At 44.7% G+C, this 22,164-nt stretch overlaps 1 protein-coding gene across 1 annotated transcript in view; it reads right to left on the reverse strand.

Annotated features, from left to right (window-relative positions):
- Positions 1–22,164, reverse strand: part of CUL9 (cullin 9) — a 69,679-nt gene that overhangs the window by 16,854 nt on the left and 30,661 nt on the right. The window contains exons 6-25 of the mRNA XM_006881964.1: positions 21,719–22,106; positions 21,191–21,383; positions 14,557–14,764; positions 10,501–10,697; positions 9,945–10,162; positions 8,430–8,676; positions 8,240–8,345; positions 7,465–7,692; positions 7,098–7,188; positions 6,610–6,781; positions 5,165–5,270; positions 4,821–4,916; positions 4,372–4,547; positions 4,026–4,159; positions 3,494–3,673; positions 3,190–3,299; positions 2,912–3,094; positions 2,615–2,775; positions 2,138–2,363; positions 1,864–2,053 (exon numbers count right to left, since the gene is read on the reverse strand). Of these exons, the coding sequence (XP_006882026.1) occupies positions 1,864–2,053; positions 2,138–2,363; positions 2,615–2,775; positions 2,912–3,094; positions 3,190–3,299; positions 3,494–3,673; positions 4,026–4,159; positions 4,372–4,547; positions 4,821–4,916; positions 5,165–5,270; positions 6,610–6,781; positions 7,098–7,188; positions 7,465–7,692; positions 8,240–8,345; positions 8,430–8,676; positions 9,945–10,162; positions 10,501–10,697; positions 14,557–14,764; positions 21,191–21,383; positions 21,719–22,106 (3,610 nt within the window). The remainder of the gene's footprint in view (positions 1–1,863; positions 2,054–2,137; positions 2,364–2,614; positions 2,776–2,911; positions 3,095–3,189; positions 3,300–3,493; positions 3,674–4,025; positions 4,160–4,371; positions 4,548–4,820; positions 4,917–5,164; positions 5,271–6,609; positions 6,782–7,097; positions 7,189–7,464; positions 7,693–8,239; positions 8,346–8,429; positions 8,677–9,944; positions 10,163–10,500; positions 10,698–14,556; positions 14,765–21,190; positions 21,384–21,718; positions 22,107–22,164) is intronic.

Genomic DNA, 22,164 nt, shown 5'->3' on the forward strand with positions numbered 1-22,164 from the left:
TTTCAAATGCACAGTAGCTACTAACAGCTACCATACTGAACGACGCAAACGAGAGTTCTTCAGATACTGCAGGAAGTCTACTGTACAGGACTATTGGACAATCCTAAACTTTTACCTAAATAACAGCCCAGAAGTACACAAAGCAAAATTAACATAATTATAACTAAAAAAATTCACTTACTACAATGGCAGGTTTTAGCATGCTTTCAGTTAGAGATCAATTGTTGTTGTTGTTGTTGTTATGTGCGGTTGAGTCGTTTGCGACTCATAGCGACCCTATGTACAACAGCCCTAAACCCTGCTCTATCCTGTGCCAATCTCATTGCCTCTGACAAACCCATCCTGATTACCCCAGTCACTGAATCAATCCACCTCATAGAGGGTCTTCCCCTCCTACGCTGTTCCTCCACTCTACCCAGCATGATGTCCCTCTCTAAAGACCTGTCTCTCCTTACAACATGTCCAAAGTATGTCAGACGAAGCCCCAGAATCCTTGCCTCCAAGGAACAGCCTGGTTTAATCCTCTCTGCGATGAATCTGTTTTCTTGGCAGTCCATGGTACATTCAATACTCTTCTCCAGCACCTCAGCTCAAAGGTGTCAATTCTTCTATCCTCCCTAGTCATTGTCCAACTCTCTGATGCATAACAAGTGATTGCAAAAACCATGGCCTGTATCAAGCGGACCTTAGTCTCCAGAGAGACACTGTTGCTCAATTAGAAAAAAAAAAAAAATAAGACCACATTTAGAGAAAATATGAACAAAGTAATTTATGGGGTCAATTTAATGGGCTCTAGGTGTCTTGCATCCAAACAGCAAACAGATACACTTTCTTCTTAATCACAAATCCACCACTTTGAAAATGACTATCTCTTAGACCCTACAGGGAGTTTGTTTTGGGTTTTTTCCCTAAAGGGAGTTTTAAGTGTCCAAGATTCCGAATCTTACACACATGTTCTTTGGCTCCAATGGAATGAAAGTAAAAATCTAAAACAAAAAGATAACTAAAAAAAAATCTGTTCAGAAATTTAAAAACAGACTTATAAAAATAATAAATCAAGGCAACAATGGCAGAAATTAGAGAATGCTCTGAAATAAATAATAATAACGAAATATCACATAATAAAATCCATGCAACATCTTAAATGTCCATCAACAGAACAGGTATATAATGTTCACTCAATACATGAGCAACACAAAAGAACACACTAATGATATATAACTGACAACTCAGGAATTCACAAAGGCATTAACAAAGAGAAAGAAATCAGACACACGAATACATACTCTATGATCCCATTCAGATCATGTTCAAATACAGGTAAACATTATGCTGGGCAAGAGAAAACCAATAGTTTCTTCTAGAACATGACTCTGGCTGAGAGGCACTATGAGGAAGAAGTGTTCTGAGGTGCTAGGAAAGTTCTGCATCTTGATCTGACTGGTGGTTACACTGCTGTATATGGATATAATAATTCATTATGCCTTATCGTTACTATTTGTGTATTTTAGTGAACACTGAACACCTTAATAAAAAGGCTTTAAAAAACAACTTTCTATGATGCAGCTAAAGCAGTATAGAAAGGGAAATGGACTTAATACTTGAAAAGATAATCTGAAAAGACTAAAACAAGTGAGCAAGCAACCACAAGTTAGAAGAAGATAAAAACAATCTCATAGCAAGTTGGAACAAATTATATGAGCAGAAATTAAGGAGGACATAACCCCCACTTTCTGCACCCTTCAGAGAATGTGCCCCTACACACTCTTTTCTTCAGATCCACAGGCCAAAGGTCCTCTCCTCTTCCTTCCTGCCACCCCAGATCTCACCGCCATCTCCAGTTTCCCTTCCCTAGGTCCTCACTCTGGCTGTAGAAGTTGGAGAAGTGGTCAAGGCCATCACAGAACTCCGTGGGAAGGCACTTTCTGGGATGGTACAGGTAGCAGAGTGGAGAGACCGGCCAGCAGCGTGGGGACAGGACCAGAATACTGACTGTTGGACTAGGATCTTCAGCACATAGCTCTTTCTCAGTCTCTTCTTCCTTTTCTCCCTCCTGAGGAATAGAGGAATTCAAGGGTTCTTGGGTTCCCTTGGCCCAGCTTTCCCCTTTCCTCCCACTCTTTCCCCTTGCTCTTACCTCTTCTTCTAGCCTCAATTCCTCCTCATCACCTTGTTCCAAAAGCAGTTTGTCGAGCTGCTGGAGTTGGAAGAGGTGGAACTGGTGCTGCAGCTCCTCTGCCGTGCTCAGGCTCTGCAGCATCTGCTGGGGGAGGCGGTTGGGGAAACAGGGACCAATCTGCTCCAGCACGGCCCCCTCCAGCCAGCTCGGGCCCAGGCCCAGGAGTCGGTCCGCCATGTAGTGCCTGCAGCACACACAGGCCAGGCCACGCCTCAGAGTGGGTGCCCAGCAAGGCCCAGGGCCCAGCCTCTTCCTCTAGAATCTCAATCCCTCTACTCCCACCTGCCTGAGTCACATGCCCCACTCTTCCTTCCCATTCCCTTTCTGCCAATGTCACAGTCATCTCTCCTCTCTCATATCACATCTAGCAGCCACCTCTTCACCTTCCTAGATTCTGGGTCCCTTTAAGCCCTCCCTTTCCAGACCTGCACTCACTGATAGAAGTGCTCAAAAGTGGTGGCCAGCTCCAGGCCAGAAAGGACCATGATGGGCTCCAGCTGTCGCTGAAGGCGCCCCAGCATCTCCATCCCAGGAGCTCCAGCAATCAGGCTGCCCTGGATCTGCTGGTCAATGTGCCTGGCAAACTGCTCACTTATCTGGGGGAAAAGGAAAAGGAAGCAGGAAGATGATGAACAAGGAAGCAGAGATGAGCTGGGAGTGAAAGGGCAGTGTGGAAGAAAGCTGGACATGAAGCGAGAGCTGACAACAGTGCTCCCTGGGGGCTGGACTCACGTGAGCAGCGGTGAGGAAGGACTGCTGCAGCAAAGCACCAGAAAAGCCACTGCGGAGAGCCAGTGTGAAGGCGGCCCGCGGCCCGAACAGCTCTGAGCCTGCTCTCCGCAAGTGCTCGTAGAGTTCACAGTAGCGAGGCACAAAGTCTGGGGCTCTCCAAGCTGCAGCCATGAACCTGCTGACCTACGGACAAAAGAAGTACCATCCAAACAGCAGGCCCTGTAGGCCACCAGTGAAGTAGCCCTTCCTGCCTCTCAGACGAGCGAGCTCCTGCTCACCTGCTCCTGCACCACGCTCAGCCAGCACTGGGTGATGTTTCTCAGGCTGCTGCTCAGAAGGACAGGGGAAGGCCCAGGGCTCCGATCCCGACCCTTGCTGTTCTTGCTGACTGTGGAGAAGAGGGCAAGAAATGGGGTATGGCCTAAGTCTTGGGTGAATCCACAGCTCTTAAGTGCTGAAGCCCTGGAAAGGCCAGGAGGTCACAGGGGCCTGGAACGGTCCACAGCAAAGCAGTGACAATGAGTAATAACTGGGGAGCAGAAAGGAGTCACTTCCCAGACTCCTAATGTAACTGGGACTTACAGGGCCGAGGGGATGGCTCAGGAGAAGGTCCAGGAGGTGGTTCCACGTGTACCAGCAAGTGGCAGAGGCGGCGAACTCGAGAAGCAAAAGATGCTGCTCGGCTCAGTGGGGCCAGAGAGTTTTCCCTTTGTTCTAAGTACTGATCCAGCAGCCATCCCAGGGAGCTCACGCCTTCTGCATCTGAGAGACAGGCCAGGAAAGGTCTCCATGGGAAATGGACGAAAGGGCAGCCCAAGGAGAAGAGGAGAGAGAAGTAATTGTACAGAAAGATTTGGGGGCCAGCAGTGTGTTAGTCCTCCCCTCACCAAGGTTTGGTTCAGCTGGAGTCAGGGGATATGGTAACGAGTTGGGGGTGGAGGTGGAGATTCAAATACCAGAGCCTTAGGGAGCAGTCCCTGGGGAGGAACACTGAGGTGACAGGCCTATAGGGACAAAGACAGGAACCAAGAGAACCAAGAGCATTAACTCAGGTAAACTCTGGGAACAAATACAAGGAGCTGGTTAGTGGGGGGCCAGGTTGTGCCATGGTTACCTGGGGAGGTGATGTTCTGCACCAGGGGACTGACCAGGGCCTCCCAGCAGGTCTTGCCCAGTGCCTGGGCGGCCTCCTCATCAGGGAGGAAACGATCAGCAAAATTCTGTTCATGGCGTAAAACCTTGTTGAGTCTGGGCACAAGAGGTGCATGGTTGGTTAAGGATCCCAGGCAGCTATTTCTTTGAGTCCTCTGCTCAGTGCAGTTCAGATCAATCCTCCATCTCTGTCTTTACTCAACTCTCCCATACAATCAGTGTTAACTCCTAGTCCCTGTTCCTTTCCCCTCCCAACTGCCTATCTCCCACCACATACTTCGAAGCAGTGACCCACACCATCACCCCACCTGGGACAGAGCTGCAGCAGGCGCCGGCGGTCCTCTGCAATGTCCCGGCTCCAGGCTTGTGCCCAGATTGTGTAGAAGAGAGATGTGCGGCGACACAGCTGCTCCCGGAACAATGGCCAGAATGTGGGCTTGGGGCCCAGGATCTCCACACCCCGAACCCGGGTATCGATGCCACCCTGCAAGGTACACAGACTTATCTGTCACCTAATCCCCCTTTGCCACCAAACACTATCCAAGTCAGGCTCTGTGGGAAGAACAAACTGAGGCCTCCCACCCCAAGTTCCCTGTACATTTAGGCCTCAATAGATCCCTGGACCATCTCCCAGGAAGACCAAGGAGAAACCTTGTTTCGAACCCTGGCCTCCAAAATGCCAGAGAGGCTAGTCACTGCAGAGACTCTGCACTACCTCCTCCTGACCTCCTGTCTCTAATCTCTTTTCTCACCGTACCTGCTGACAGCGCTTTATGCGGATCTGGATGATGGGCCAGAAGCGGTTCAGGTTCTCCAGGAGGATCACCCGGCTGGCAGAGGGCAACACATTCACCTGACCGGGTGGAGGATAAGAGATAAGAAGAGCTCTTACCTCCAGCAGTCGAGAGCTTGAGAAAAATGTTAGCTGTGTATCCTTCACGTCCCCTGCACCAGCTCATGGATCAATGAGCTCCACATCCAGTTCCACTATTGCTGCTCACAAAGCAATGCCTTCTTATGTGGAAGGACGTGGGACCAGGTCCTTCCCACAAGGCCTTGGGATGAACACAGGGATGCAGGGGAAGGGGAAGGAGGCCTCACCGTGTTTAGCTCAGTGCTGATGGAGCTGGCATTGTCACCTCCAAGCACCACCACCCTGGCGGGCATGTAACTTGAGTCCTCACTGGCCACAAGCAGAGTCAGCTGCCTGGGAGAGAAGAGCAATCAGTGAAAACTGAAGCCTTGGTCTTAATTAGAAATTACTTCAACCCACCACCCCCTCCTTCTCAAGCCCCTGCTCCCTCTGACAGAAACGCCAGCCTTCCCCAGGCTATTTCTTATCAGGGTGACTTCATTTAAATAAAACCACAGCTTCAGTGATTCCTAATCTATACCTCTCCCAGGACCTCTCTCCTGAGCTTTACTGCTGTGTATCCAACAGGCATTTTCCACATCACATCCCAGAGGTCACCAGGCCCAATACGGAGGGATCATGTTCTACACATAAACTTGCTCCCCACCCAATTTTTCTCTCCTGGGTAATAAAACTGCTGTTGCACAAAGTAGGACACTCTGACATGAGAACTTCACCTTTCAGAGTCCCCCACATCTAGACACTGACAAGTCTCTTAGACACACCCTCTTAGTACTTCCCCATCCATCACCTCCTGTCTATTGCTATTCCTTCTGCCTAACTGAAGATATTAATCTTTCCTCAACATGACTGCTGCACAAACTCTCCAATTCTCTCTCTCCTGGCCTCCAGCCCAAACTCTAGGATGGCCAGAGTGAACTTTCTAAATAAAACCTCTACTCTTGTCTCTTTGCTTCTTAAAATCCTCAGTGGCTCCCCACAGAAGAAAGTTCTTTGTGATCTAGCTTCTGCTTACATTTATAGTCTGATCTCCTGTTGCACCCTTCCTGCTATGTAAACTCAACCGCTGACGGCTCGCCAAAACACATCATCCTAGTTCTTCATTTTTGCAGCAAGGTTGTCCCTTTTCTGTAATAGTCACTGGCCCCTCTTTATCTAATGAATCTTTCCTTCAAAACCCAGCTCAGTTAACACCTTTCCTGAGAAGCCTTCTCAGATCTCTCAGTGTTCTGCCCTCAGGGCTCACTGACGTATGCATGATGTATATGGCAACCATATACCTTTTCCTTACTCAGTGTGCTGCCTAATTTTCTAGTCTGTCTCCCCAATAAACTGTAAGTTTCCTAAAGGCAAGTATCAGATCTTACTATCTTTACATCTCCATTCCCTGGCACAGTGCCTAGTATGTACACTCAACAAATTTCTGGGGGAAACACAGGCAAGTTGCTGATCTACCTCAGCGTGATGACAGACATTTGTACCTGGTTCCAGGAGGCAGTCATGAAACCAGGCTCTAGAAGTGAGGGGATGTCTACATACAGCAAAGAAAAGGCAAGTCACTGTGTTTATCTGCTCACTATACAAAATGAGTGTGAGAGTGGGTCATGGGTGTCTGGGGGCACACACTGAAGTATGTCTGAATACACGTGTGTGTGCACGAGCATGTTCTGACCTGACAAGAACACCACGGTGCATGTGCAGGGTGATGGCGTGGGACCCTGCGCTGCCATTGGACTCCCAGTAGGTCTTGGGATTGTGGTCTGTCAGCCGGCTGGCCCGATGAGGGTTGGAAGACACCTCGATCTTCTGCCAGCATTTGTCCTCCTTCACTTCCACACTGGAGCCTGGGGACAAGCAGGCAGGAGGAAGGTCGCTGCCTGGCTAGTTGATCAAACCAAAAAACCAAACCCAAAGCTGTCACCTCAAATGACTCATGGGGACCCTCCATGAGGTGCCCTGAGGTGATAAATCTTTATGGGAAGGAACTACCCATCTTTTTTCCCACAGGATTGCTGGTGAATTCAAACTGCTGGGCTTTCAGTTAGCAGCCCAACACAGAGTGCACTGGGTCACCAAGCTGAAGAGGGGCCCATGGAGCAGGAAGGGAGGGGAAGAATAGATGCTGAGGTGGGACCAGGAGAAAACAGACAGGGCACGAACCCTGGCAGAGATGTTTCAGGAACAAATCAAAAAAGGGGATGTTGATGGGTTGGTGGGTACGTCTGTGCTCTTCAATCTGGCCCAGCACCATCTGCAGCAGGAACATCAGAGAAAAGGACTATGGGGAGGGGAAAGGGACATGGAGAAGTATCCAGAACCATGTGTGAAGAAAAAGTCAAGGGCAACAAAATGCTCGATTCCTTTGCCCTCGGACTGGTAGAACAGGACAATGCTGGGGAAGCACTGAGAACAAATGCCCCAGATTTACTCCCACCTGGGTCTCAACTCAAACAGGAACACACACCAAGTCCCCTTCCCCTGCTTCTGACTCATCTCCATCAGCTCCTTACTATAAGCCCCTCCTCACCTGAATGCAGCCAGCCAGGATGCTGGAGGTGAGGTTACTATAGAGCTGGGCATGCTTTTCACACTCTGTCACCAGGTCACGAAGCTCACACCCCAGCAGCAGCTGAGCCGAGTGCTTGTCCAAGACTTTGGAAAGGGCCTCCTTGGCTCCCAGGCAGCAGAGGACCACTGCATAGTCCTTGTGACTGGAGGCCAGTCGATGCAGGAAACAGATAAGCTCCTGAACAATCTGAGCCCAGAGTTACATGGATTAATCCATGGAAAACAAATCACAGGGGATGCAAGGGTTGATGGTTTGGTGCAAGAAAGAAAGAGCTGGAAAAATCTGAAAGCCCAGTGAAAGGAGAGCCCCAAAACACTGGAACAGAACACTGGGGAGCTAGGACTCTAGCCTGGGCTGGTAAGACTACAGTGTAGGTAGAGAGTCAGGTTTCTCCCTACCAGGAAGAAATCATCTCAAGAGCCAACCTTGGTGCCTGCACCTCACTCCATAATGCACAAAACTCTAAAGGGTGGAGAACACTGATTTCTTGGACTGGTGAATGTGGGCTTCTCTGAAATATGGAAGCTAAAATTCAGGTGCAGCTGAAAGGCTTATGCTTTGAAGACCCTAGTTCCAGAAATTTAGAGATAACATTATCCTCGCTTTTAGCAGCCACCCAGTCAGTGCCCCCAGGCCCATCCAGAAAGCCCCTCTGGACTCTCTTTAGTTCTTCATCTGATATACCGTGCCCTACAGGCTGCCTTTCCTCCACCCACTTTTCAGGCTGTGGTACCTCAGAGTCACTGTTGGGGCTACTCAGGCAGTTGAGGCAAGGCTCCAAGACCTCATGCCAGGGGAGCACCATTGCTTCAGGGAAATCCAGAAGCCGAGTCATGACCCTGGTGAGGGGTGGGGACAGTGAGTCGCTTAGCCTGTAGTTCTCTACACGTAGGATATACCGGGTGCCTATCCAGACTCTTTACCTCAGTATGGTCAGCAGGAGAGTCTTGCTGGGCCCTGGAGCATCCAGAGTCCGCAGCAACAGGAGGAAAGGCTGGGCCTCCTGCTGAAGGCGCTTGAGGAGAGGCCTCACAGCACCGGCCGGGCCACCCTCACGGCACAGCACCCGCTCCAAGTCCAGGAGTAGTTCTGCAGATGGGCCCCCCACTGTGGCTCGGATCAGCAGCTCAGGGGACCCATCCTGGCTCTGGGAGCCAGAGATTTCCAGTGCTGCAGCCCAGACACACAGGAGGGGAAAAAAGGTGTATCACACAAGTAGGTCACACAGGTGATCAAAGGTAGAAAATCACCCCCAAACCTTCCTCTCATTTTAAGAGTATTGATGTTTTCTAGGCATCTATGAGGGACTTTCTTTTCTGGTCCCAAATATATACCTGATCAGCAACATTTTTAGAAAAATCTAGTGTAGCAAATATTACTAAGGTAAACACAATATATTTTTTAAATCTTATACATTCATATCATTCTTTTTGTTGCTGTTATGTTCCATCATTTTGGACCTGACACATGGCTGATCCTCCAGCATGTTTCATGTTTTCAGAAGCAGCAAATCGCACAGGAGGAGACTGCTCATCCTTCTTTTGTAGACCGAGCAATGGTGGATTCAAACCACCAGACTTTGGATTGAAAGCACAACTCCTTACCAGCTGAGCCACTGGAATGTACATAGTCATATAAATGACCTTTTCTTTTGTTTTTAAAAGTCGGTTATGGTGTGAAACACAATGTATGCAAACTTTGTAAGAAAATCAATATATTTTTTGAAAAGTTGGCTGTTCCATAAACAAACAAATATTCTATCTCTACACAAGAAGCCCTGTTGAAGTAGTACATGATATATTAGGCTGCTAACTGAAAGGTTGATAATTCAAATTTATTAATTCCTTTGAGGGAGAAAGATGGCATCTCCCCTCACAGACTGACAGCCTTGGAAACTGATGGAGGGTCATTATTCGTGCGAATCATCTCAATGGCAGTTTGTTACACTAACTGGTAAGGCTGCACTGGGGACGGGGGCGGCTATCTCCTAAAGGATACATAGTGCTTATTTCCATTTCCCTTCACACTTTTGGATTTTCATTCATTTTCCAAGCATAAAATGACATGCTTCTTCCCCATATTATCATAATTTCATGGTTTTGGTTATATTTTCTGTATCGTAAGTTATAATTCTTTAAAAGAAGGCTTCCCTAGAAGCCATATCAGCCAATCAATCATGTTTCCAGTAAGAATGTACCTAACCTAGCCCTGCAGAGTGGAATCTTCCTAAGGTTTAAAATCCATTCAGAAAAAGCAATCTCAGCGCACCTGCTGTAGAAGTCCCCTCCTCTTGGCCAGGAGATTCTTACTCCCTTAACTCAGCACTGCAGCCCTCACTCCCTTCCTAAGTGTCTTTCTGACAGGTCAGCCTTAGCCTTCCTGGCTCCAGGCCCACACTGCCCACTTCTTCCAGTAGAAGCACCCTTTCAGCCTGGTACCTGTGTGCTCGGGACTGTTGGGAGGCTCGGAGTAGCGACTGAGGAGCATCATGAGGACAGTGCGTGTGGTGGGCAAGGGCTCTGCCTCTGGTGCGATCCCCGAGTGCCGAAACAAGGTGTCCCGCAGTTCTTGCGTTATAATCTGGTCTCCCAGAGTGTGGTGGTTGCACAGAAGCAGGTTGAGCAGGAGCAGGCCATTTCTCACTGCAGAGGAACACCTGGAAGGAGGGAAGAGAGCCAAAAGAAATTAAAAGAGAGTGAATGTGAAGGTGGGGCAGGGGACAAAGGAGAGGAGTCCTACAGCTGGGGAAAGGACTTCAGTCCTTCTGAAGCTGGGACATTTGGTCTCTGACTCAAGGGTCATTCTACTCGGGCCCATGAAGGAAGATGAGGGTCACTCTATTCCCTCTGGGATTCCCCATTATTCCAGCCACTTGGCTTCTCTTCCATCAAGTTAGAGATGCCACCAACAACGTGAGAGGAATCTGTGGAGCACAAGGGGCATGGAAGGAGGTGGATCTGAGCTTAGCATGGGACGGGAGGGTAAATCCCTGACCCCTCAGTGTTCAGCATCAGGATCACAGCAGCTGGGATGGTAAGGAGCAGGCTCTCCGAGCCTGGGCGTGTGGCTGAGTCGATGCTGGCGAAGATCTCTCTGATCATCTGGGCATCAAAAGAAGGGTGGAAAGGATCCCGGGTAGAAACGCTATAGGGGCTCTCAGAGGTACCAGCAACAGCCAGCATCTTCAGTGCCTGCAGGAGAGATGCAGGAACAGTGTGAGGAGCTACCAGAGCCACCACGGGGAGGAATACATCATCGATCTAGACACCAACCTTTGGGGTAGTTGAGCCATTTACAAACAGGTAAAATAAAAAAGGTAGGAGGTAGTGATGGGACATCAAATGTTAAAAGAAACAGGTCGGGGGAGGGGTGGGCAGGGAGAAAAGTGCAACAATGAATGAATGGAAACCCTAAGTCTCTGTAACCTTTCATTAAAATTAATTAAAAAAAAAAAAAAGAAAGAAAAGAAAGAAACAGGTCAGGAAGAAACCTGAAGACAAGGCAGGCTTGATGGTAAAATGCACCTGTAATCTCTTTTGGCCCTATATCCCTAACATCACAGTACCATATCATCCTCTCAGAGCATCGCATTGTCCTCAAAAGCTTTCCTGGAAGTTATCAGCCTCCTTCATGCACCACTCTTTTCCTTTGCCAAACCTCTCAAATGCCATGATTCCCTGTTTTAACACACCTCTCTAGTTGCTCCTTTGTCCTTAAACATTTAAGCTCCTCGGTCCCCTTCTCTCATTCTCCACTCCCTCACTAGGTAACTTTCTCCACTCCTATAGCTCCAACTGCCACCTATGTGCCTACATTCCCAAACTCACACGCTCTAAGCACCAAAGCCAGTACCCATCCCTATTCAATAAAGTTACCTGGTTATTTCATAAGCAAAATGGCTGGAACTATAGCAAAAATATTTGTCAAAGTATTTGGTGAAAATATAGGGGGTAAAATGAAAAATAATAATATGCCTCTGAAGGAGAAAATAACTTTCTTGGTGAAAGGTCTGACTTCAAAGAAGAACCTCTCTAGGGATGGAGCTGATTAGAAAGAATTCTCCAGAGAATCTCCCTTGAGAGGTCTGGAACCTTCCAGAATATGCAACTTTGTAATGAGATTCTCTCCCTCTGGTTACCTAACTCTCCCCAGTTAGGTTAATTCTATAGTCCTTAAGTTATGAATGTAAAGAGAGTTTCATAAAAATGGCCACTGGAAGCCACAGAGAGGCACCCAGAAAGCTTTATCTGGTGATCTACTTCTCAAAAATCAGTCACTGAAATCTTTTCATTGGGGGTTTCTTTCCTCTCCAAATGAACTGATAGTGTCTTTTCAATCTCCTTAAAAAATAAATTTTGTATCTGTATTGGGATTGTGTTAAACATGCAGATTGCTTTTGTTAGGAAACATGTAGGTTACTCCTGGTAGGACTGTCATTTTCACTATTTAAGTCTTCTAATCCATGGACAAGAAACATTTTTCCATTTCTTTAGGTCTTTCACTGTTCTCGAGTTTTTTCTTTTTTTTTTTTTAAGCTTATTTTTTTATAATTTTAATGAGCATTTATTTTTTTTAAAGGTATAAAGAAGATGTAATTTTATTATGGGGCTAGAGCTTGAATTTAGGGGCCAAATGTTAATATTTTTATGTATGCAATTTGAGAGAACTAGGATATCTACAGGAATATGCAGCGTAGACTGTGAATGCCGAGTTGCTCTTGGAAAGAAGAGACTTCATCTTTTCTCTGGACATCTTGCTCTAAGAGAGCACACGTCCCCTTGCTTCATGACTGATTGCTACACTGCTGGAATCCATTCTCACAATTGCTCTGGACAAGGCCTACGTGTCTCCCTCAGGGACCATCACTCTACACAGACATGTTCTGCCTCCATCACACCTGCCTACAGTCAACACTTGTCTGGAGTAGCTAGAATGTCAATTTTTTGTAGGTTCCCATGCATGAGAGCCTATCTTTCTGATTCTCTGCACCCAAGATTGTAGAAAGATGGCAATGATGTCTTTGTTTTACCCAAATATAGTGAGGAATGGGGTTCCGCTCTGATAAATAGGAGGAAAACCCTACTTTTTAAGGATATCTAGAAAATTAGTCTTTAACTAGACAAATCAAGCATTAGAAATTTAACTACACCTAAAAATTCAACTCCTTCTTTGCCGTAACTCCCTCCCACCCCTAACATTCTCCTATTTAATAAAAGGTCAACTTTAAAAAAACAAAACAAGACCTACAACCAGGAGAAGATAACATAGATGAATGGGATCTTCTAAGACTCAAATCCCTATGCACATCCAAAAACTTCTCCAGTAGGGTAAAAAGGGAAGCCACTGACTGGGAAAAAGTATTCGGTAATAACATATCAGATAAGGGACTTATATTCAGAATTTATGAAATACTTGAGCACCACAACAAGATAAAGGCAAATAATCCAATAGAAAAATGGGCACAGGATATGAACAGGCACTTCACCGAAGACGACATTCAGATGGCTAACAAGCACATGAAGAAATGCTCAAAATCCCTAGCCCTAAGAGAGATGCAAATTAAAACAACTATGAGATATCATCTCACCCCAGTCAAAATAGCAAAATTTAACAGAACAGCAAGCAACAAATGCTGGCGAGGTTGTGGAGAAACTGGAACCCTGATTCACTGTTGGTGGGAGTGTAAAATGGTGCAACCCCTGTGGAAAGCAGTATGGCGCTTTCTCAAAAAGTTGCAAATAGAGATACCATTTGACCCAGCAATTCCACTACTGGGAATATACCCTGAAGAGACCATAGCTGACATCCAAGCAGATATATGCACACCCATGTTTATTGCAGCTTTGTTCACAATAGCAAGGAGTTGGAAACAACCTAAGTGCCCATCAACAAATGAATGGCTACAGAAGCTGTGGTATATTCGCACAATGGAATACTATGCTGCATTAAAAAACAAGGAACCCATGCAATATTATTCAAAATGGTTGACTCTGGAGAACATTATGCTGAGTGAAATATCCCAGTCACAAAAGGACAAATATTACATGATGCCACTGTTGTAGAATGGGACTGTCCTTGGGGTTGGGGAGAGACTGAGTAAGATGGGTTCAATAATGTATACTGCACTGAAACAGAGAAGGGAGAAAACTGTTTAAAAGAGATATATAACTAGGTATTTCTGTCATCACAGGAGACTAGAGCAAGGGCTACATGGTGGAGGGGACCTGGGGGAGGGTTTGTAAAACAATGAAAGAATCTTTTCTTTTACTTTTCCATAATTTTTGACTCATGTACTTATAACTTATTAGTCAAATTTGTGTCTTCTAGGTTGCAACACCCCCATGATACATCTTCAAGGATATGAACATGTACGGCCAAACACAATCAATAAGAGTGCATCTAAATTCCAAAATCAATCTCCATAATAGTCTATGTGTTTCCTACTGCCAAAGGGGCCCTTTAGAGTAGTGAGAGAAGATCTTCACCCTGAAACCCACAGCGTCTCTTTTCAGCAGGAAGTAGCTAAGAGAATACGCCATCCCCTTTTCCTTATGACTCAGGGTGAAGTCTCTCTCAGGGAGGAGTGATAGGGAATGGCAAAGGACACGCCGACAAAGGAGATTAATCAGAACTGACTTTGACAAGCACTGTGGCAATTGGACAATTAAAACAGACATTCGGATGGCAGGGAAGAAGAACAAACTGGGGAGGAGGGTGGAGAGAATGGTGCGGCAATGAAGGAGTGAAAGCCCAGAATCCCTGTGAATGTTCATTGAAACTAATAAAATTTAATAATAATTTAAAAAAAAAGAAAAAGAAATAAATAAATAAAAGGCAACTTTATCCACTCTAATGCTCAATTTTAAACCTGGAAGCCATTCTTAAGGACACCCTTTATTCTTCCTCTAAACGAGTGTTTAATTTCTAAGACTTAAATTTATCTATGTCTTTCCATCACTACATGTACACCCTGGCCTAAACCACAACAGCTCCTTAACATCAGCAGTCCCCCATCTCAACTACCTCCCCCACCAGCCCGAGACTACTTACTGCCAGTCCTGCTTGCTGTACCAAGATGGAGGTCTTATATTCTTGCATGCAAACCAGCACACCATAGATGCCTCCCTCTCTGGCAAAGAACAGCCGCCACTCATGTTTGGTCATGAGCAAGTAAAGGAGACGTAGGGCCAGCACCACCACTCTCTTCTCTCCCACCTGGTTGGTCAGTAGCTCCACCAGAGTCTTTACCAGCTTCTCTCTGAGAGAAGGAACAGATGTTGAGATTCCTCATGCCAAGAAGCCATGTCTAACTTCTTCACAGAAAGGATCCCACCTAACTCTTTACACGGCACCATCCACCAAGATCCAGTCCATCACCCCACTCCCTATCCCTCCAACCCACTCTCTTGCCTTAGTCACTCCTAATCTGCTCTCCTCTGCAGCCTGCCTGCCTCTGGTGCCTCACCTTACAAAGAAGGCAGTGTAGCAAACAGGGTAAGAACTCTGGCTCCTCTTTCCAAAAAAATCTATTCATTTCATTCCAACCAAAAGAAAATATGGCAGGCAGACTAAGGTACAGGAAGAGGAAACATGTAAGAACAGTCAAGAAAATTTTTAGAAAAGAATAATGAATGATAGGCTTGCCTATGAGCAATCAGAACACAAACTTCTAATAATTAGAACTCTGGAAATAATACAGGGGAAACCAGATCAGGAGATAAGAAATGTATTAGTGACACCTCATCAATGAGGAAAGGAAGAACTGGTCACAAATGTTGACAGGGATGCATACTGTGATTAAAAGAAACAGTGTCCAAGGGAAGGTGGGAAAGAGAAACTCTGTCCTTTCTGTACTTTTTCATCTAAAACAGTTCTTTTTTTGTATTTTAAAATGCTTGAGACAGCTGGCTATCATTTTTGGGGGAAAAAGTTGGAGCTTTACGTCAAGTCAACTGTGAACTTAATTCATCTTCTTAAAATGGATTAAAAACACAAAATCTACATGTTTTAGGAAATATTTTTATAATTCTGGGAAAGACTAGGCTCTCTTAAATGAGATGGAAAACTTAGAAGCTCTAAAAAAACTGAAAAATATAGCAATGTAAAAAACCTAGAACTTCAATTTAATGAAAGGTTCAATCAAAAAGAAGACAACATGCACTACAGAGAGGCAGCAACAGAAATGATCATCTGAGGGGAACCAGGACGTGTTCCAGAGGCCCTATGTTACAGTGACAGGCACATGAGGGAAAAGCAAGTATTCACATCTTTCTCCACAGTAACAGAGATGATACCGAAGAAGTGACCTAGAAAATTTGGAGGGAAAGAACCCAAAAGAAGAAATTATAGGAAAGAAGAAAAATAAAGGCATTGAGGGAATTTTGTTGTTTTTGTCTGTCTTTCTTAGATGTCTTCCCTCTAAGAACATAAGTTTTAAAAGAACTAAAATACATATCACCTATGTTTAAAAGATGCATTCTCTTTTCTCGAAGATGGAACCAAAAGTGAAGAAGGAAGCCCCTGCCCCTCCCCAAAACTGAAGCCAAAGCAAAGGCATTAAAGGCCAAGAAGGCAGTCCTGAAAAGCATCCACAGAAAAAAAAACGATCCACACGTCACCCACCTTCCAGTGGCCTAAGATGCTGAGACTCCAAAGGCAGCCCAAATACCCCCAGAAGAGCACCCCCAGGAGAAACAAGCTTGACCACTATGCCATCATCAAATTTCCCCTGACCACTGAGTCAGCCATGAAGAAGATAGAAGATAACAACACACTTGTGTTCACTGTGGATGTCAAGGCCAACAAGCACCAAATTAAACAAGTTGTAAAGAAGCTCAATGACATTGATGTGGCTAAGGTCAACACCTTGATGAGGCCTGATGGAGAGAAGAAGGCCTATGTTCGAATTGCTCCTGATTATGATGCTTTGGATGTTGCCAACAAAATTGGGATCATCTAAACTGAGTCCAGCGGGCTAATTCTAAATATAAATTTTTCTCACCATAAAAAAAAAAGATGCATTCTATTCTGTAGGCAGTATTTACTATACTTGGTTAACATACTTAGTGATAATAGAAATAGATACATAAACAGAAAGGTGGTTATCAAAATGTTACCAGGGAGCTCTGGTGGCCTAGTGGCAAGACGCTGCACTGCAATCCCAGAGGTATGCGGTTCAAATCCACCAGATGCTCTGCTGGAGGAGAGAGCAATCTCCTCCTGTACCAGTCAGATCTGATTTGCCAGTACACGTAAAAATAATCAAAATTTAAAAAAAAATTAAACATAAAAATGTTACCAGTGTGTGTGTGTGTGTGTGGGGGGGATGTTACCAGTGGTTCAACTCAGTGCCCAAGTTTTCAGATTATCTTCATAATTTTCTAATTTAAAAAAATGGCAAATATGGTCGCTTCTCTCTGTATTTCTCTATCAAGAAAGCACCAGAGGAAACCTCTCTTAATTTGCGTTGTTATGTGCTGTCAAGTCACCTGTGACCCATAGCGACACTGTATACAGCAGCTCCAAAGCCTGCCCTGTCCTGAGCCAGTCTCTTTAAATTCCAACAAATCAACCCCCATTGCCCCAGTTTCTGTATCATGTACCCTTACTTATCATCTGCTAAATCAATGAAAGTTAGTTTAGTTGGGACAGAAACAACTCCTGTTTCCCAGCTTACTAGACAGAAACCAGAGGTTCCATTAAGGTGGCCTAGTCCTCATCCATAGGAGACTACGGAAGATGAATCCCTCCTGTTTCATATTTTAAACATGTTTCAAAGTAGAGTAAGATAAATGTACCTCGTAGTTACTGAACCCCAGATCCTGTACGTATATTGTTGTTGTTGTTGTGTACCGTTGGTCAGAACTGACCCATAGCTGGTTTTCAGAGGCAGTTAATCATACAGGGGGAGACTGCCCATTCTTCGGAGCAACTGGTGGATCTGAACTGTGTGCCTTGGAGTTTCAGCACTTTTTCTTACCACTAGGCCAGCAGAGCTCCTATTACAAGTATAGCCTAGCACATATTATATATACTCAATACTCCTATTCTTAAAATTTGGCTGTTCACAAGAATCAATTGGTGAATCTCAAAAGCCAGAATGCCTGGGTCCCACCATCAGAGACTTTAATTGGCATAGTTTTGTTCTAGGCATCAAGATTCCCAAAAGCTCCTGAGACAAGTCTAGTGTACAAGTTTAAGCAGAGTTCTAAAATACAGTTGCTTATGGAAATCATCTGGGAAGTTCTTGTTTTTTAAACTTCTCATTCCTCCCACTATTTTGTCTTTTGGCTCAATGGATTTGCCTATCTGAGATGGAGAATAAAAGTGGAATCATATCTGACCTTTGGTCTGGCTTAGGGAGCTCTAGTCGCACAGTGTTACTCTGCTAATCAAAACAGTAGCACTCTGAGTCTACCAAATATTTTGAGTGAGAAAGAGGGGTAGTCTTTTCCTGTAACAATTAACTGTCTTGGAAACCCAATGGAGAGCTGCTATGAATCAGAACCGGCTTGATGGCAGTGGATGGTGCTCTCTGGCTTACTTAACTTTGCCTGCTTTCCAAGGTTCATCCATGTGGTAATACGTAGCTCATGTTTGTTTCTTTTTATAGTTGACAAATACTCCATCAAATGCATGTAACACATTTTATTTGTCCATCCATATGTTGATGGACACCGGTGTTGCTCACAGATTCTGAACAGCACTGCAGTATTAGTGTATGTGTGCCTGAATTGCTTGGTCATATAAGAACATTCCTATGGGCTAGAACAAACACGTATGTTTTGAGAAAAGCACAACCATAGTGCCCCTTAGAGGCACTCTGTGAAACTTCATCTCACATACTTTGGGCACATGGTCAGAAGGGGCCAGTCCTTGGAAAAGGACATCATGCTGGAAAAAGTGGAGGGTGAGAGAAAGAGAGGAAGACTTCTAACAAGATGGACTGACACAGTGACTATAACCACGGGCTCGAGTACATCAGAGATCATAAGGCTGGTGCAGGATAAGGGAAAGTTCAGATCGGTTGGTCATAAGGTCACTATGAGTCCTCCATTACACAACAGCACCTCACAACAATGGTAGTTCAATTTAAAATTTTAAGGAACCATCCAACTGTTTTCCACAATAGTTAACATTTTACATCTCCTCCACAACAGATAAGTCTTCATTCTGTTGCATGCTTACATGTTTTGTTTTCTTTCTATCAAAGTCATCTTAGTGGGTATAAAGTGTATGTGTGGTTCTGAAGTTCATTTCCCTAATTACTAATGATGTTGCTGTGTGAAGTAGAGTTAAAACTGACTGATAGCTACTCCAAATGATTTTCAGAGGTGGGAAATTACATGGGAAGAGACTGCGCATCCTTCTGCTGTGGAGCAGCTGGTGGATTCGAACCATGTATCTTTGAGACTGCAGAGCAGCTTCTTACCATTAGGTCACCAGAGCTCTCTTAATTGCTGATGACAGTAAGCATCATTTCATAGGCTTTTCTGTCATTTGTGTATCTTTTTTACACAAATATCTGTTCAAGTCCTTTGATCATTTTAAAATTAGGCTGTTAGTTCTTTTGTTGAGTTTTAGGAGTTCTTTATTTAACTCTTACATTATCTACTTTTCAAATATCTTCTCCCTTTTTGTGGTTGTCTTTTCACTTTCTTGATAATGTCTCTTGATGTGTAAAACTTTTAAATTATGATTTAATCCACTGGATCTATTTTTTTCCCCTCTTGGTGCTAATGTTTTTACGAGCTCTGGTGGCCTAGTTGTAAGAAGCTATAGTGCAATCCCAAAAGCACACAATTCAAATCTACCAGCTTCTCCTCAGGAGGAAGATGGGCAATCTCCTCCTGTGTGATTTCCTGTCTCTGAAAACCCACTGGGTAAGCTATGAGTTGTTTCCGATTTGATGGCACACAATAACCACAACAATGATTTTATGATGAAAAAAAAACTTGATTTGTCACATGTCTTTTTTTACGTCAGCTGAGACTGTCTGGTTTCTCACTTCATCCTATTAACATGGTTCATTATAATAACTGATTTTTATTTGTTTTTTTTTAAGTTTTGAACTACCTTTGTTGTCCTGGGAATAAGTGCATTTGGCCATTCGGTTTGCTAGCATTTTACAGAGCATTTCTGGCAACGATATTTCCAAGTGATGTTGGTCTGCAGCTTTCTTTTCTTGTAGTGTCATTAGACTGGTACTGACTTTGAAGAATGAGTGATTTCCTTCTGCTCTAAAGTTTGAGAAAGTGCTTGAGAGGAGTTAATAGTCTTCTTTAGATGTGCAGCACCATTCACCACTGACGCAAGATAGTTCTGGACTTTTCCCTGAAAGGTTTTTGTTACTGTTCCAGTCTCTTCCTTTGTTATATACACATACATCTTGAATTATTATTATAATTGGAAAAATAAAGCTAGTTGGACTTTGAATAAACATTTGAAACTAAATAATGGAGGATTATTTTTTGTTTTTGTCGTTAATTACGAACTGTCAAGTCTGCACTGACCCATCGCTGACCCTTCAGTAGGTTTTCAGAGGCAGTCAATCAATCGCACAGGAGATTGTCCATCCTTCTCCCATAGAGCAGCTGGCACCCTTCAATCACGTGCCTTCAGACTGCACTGCAGCTTTTTGCCACTAGGCCACCAGAGCTCTCTAATAAAGGCTTAATGTCCATGATTATGTCCATAATTATAAATACATACACAACAATAAGACAAATCACAATAAGAAAGATGGGTAAGAACAGAATATTTACAGAAGAAACAAAGAATAAATGCATGAAAACAGGCCTTACTTCACTAAGAACTAAGAAATTAAAATAAAGTACCAATCATTTCAAATTTTGCCTTTCTGAGATTAAAACAAGGTAACATCCAGGGTTGGCAAGGATGATAGAAAACTGATTTATTAGAACACCGTATCTGAACTCTTATACTTCCATACCATAGAGTTCTATGCAACAGTGAAAATATGGCAGCTTTATACAGATGGACCTGGAAAGCCTTCTAAGACATACTGAATGGAGGAAAATGTTAAACATGTAGTGTGATTACACATGTTAAAAAAAAAAAGGCACTGGGAAATTTTTCTGTTTCCAAATAGATAATTATAAACTTAAATAGACACAGCGAAGGATACACATCAGACTGACTACATTGATATAGAGAGACCCTGGTGTTTGATTCTTTGGCCTCTTATATGTCTCAGGGTTTTCAAACAAGAAGACATTCATATGTAATTCATCTAATTAAGAAATGCATAATAACTTCAAAAGAAAGTAGAGAGATAAGGGAGAGAAGAAAACAGGAAGAAAAGCCATAAGCTCTAAAGCCAAAAGGACCTAGGATTGAAATCTGGCTCTGCCATCTGTAATACCGAACAAGCTATTTAAATTCTTCAAGCCTCAGCTTCTATCCATATAATGGGGTAACAATATTAACTTTTCCTCAGTTGTTAGGAAGATTTAATGAGGGAATACAGATAAAATACTAAGCACAGAGTAAACACTAAAAACTTAAAAGAAGCCATTATAAAACCCCATCCTGCTCAGCTGTTCCTTAAACTGACACTCCTCTCACCCCTAGTCTTTCTAAATCTTGACCTCACTTCCCTGTCTACCATTACTCTCTCCCTGCTGATGCTTAAACCCAACCTCTTCCCTCCGAGCATTCTGACCTCAGGGATCTGTCAGGCCGGACTAGCGGGTGGTCCCGCTCAGTGACCTCCTCCACGGCCTGAGAGAGGGCACAGAGCCCCGTTAGCTGCAGGTTTGTGTCCAGGCTGGATATCTGCACAGTGGCCACGACGGCCGCCACATGCTGATCCAGGGCACTTCGCAGACCAGGACCCCGAAAGCCTCTAGCCATTTCTGAAATTGGTGGGGGAAAGGCAGTGGCTAAAAGAAGTATGGCACCTGAAAAGCCTGTAAAGGTCAGAACCAGTTACCCCACTGACACTTAAGCACAACATAATTGATTAATGTGGTTTGCATTTAATTTTCTCAACTTTGTGTGAGGGAAAAGGAAAATAGCCTGGAAAATGGACCACCATGCTCAGGGACACTGAAGAAAGGAAGTACTATTTCATTAGATATATTCAAAGTCAAAGGGAAGAAGATGCATACGTGGTTCCCAGGCATTCTCCTGTCCCTCTACTCTGGCCCGTTCCAACTTCTTCACCCTCCTATCCCAGAAGCTGACTCACCACTGGCTGCCTCTTTCATCTTGGAGGAAAAAGTCATCCCTTCAGTCACCAGAAGCTGGTTAAACAGCTGTGAATCACTCTGTGCCACGGGGGGCTCAGGTTTTGCCTTAGTGGGTTCCGCCGCAGCCTGTGCTCTGTAAGATTCTGTGTCTTGCTCTGAGAAGTCAGCCTCTGACTTACACTTCTCTGGGTCTGGGGTGCAGGAGTGACTTCGTGACGAAGATGAGCTACCTTGTTCGTTAGATGGCCGCCCGTACTTGATGTAGATTTGGGAGTTGAGTAGGTCACCGAGGGTGCTGCCCTCAAAGCGGTTACGGAGAACCTGCAGCAGGCCCTCTGCCATCTCTACAGGCACAGAGATGTCACCCAGGACTTTCTCATCCAGGCTCTGTCAACAGAAGGGGCATCTATTTCAGGGATGAGCAGACACAAAGGTCCCTTGGACA

Source organism: Elephantulus edwardii, unplaced genomic scaffold (genome assembly GCF_000299155.1).
Source record: "Elephantulus edwardii isolate Elephantulus edwardi_28Jun2011 unplaced genomic scaffold, EleEdw1.0 scaffold00017, whole genome shotgun sequence".
NCBI classification, from domain to species: domain Eukaryota; kingdom Metazoa; phylum Chordata; class Mammalia; order Macroscelidea; family Macroscelididae; genus Elephantulus; species Elephantulus edwardii.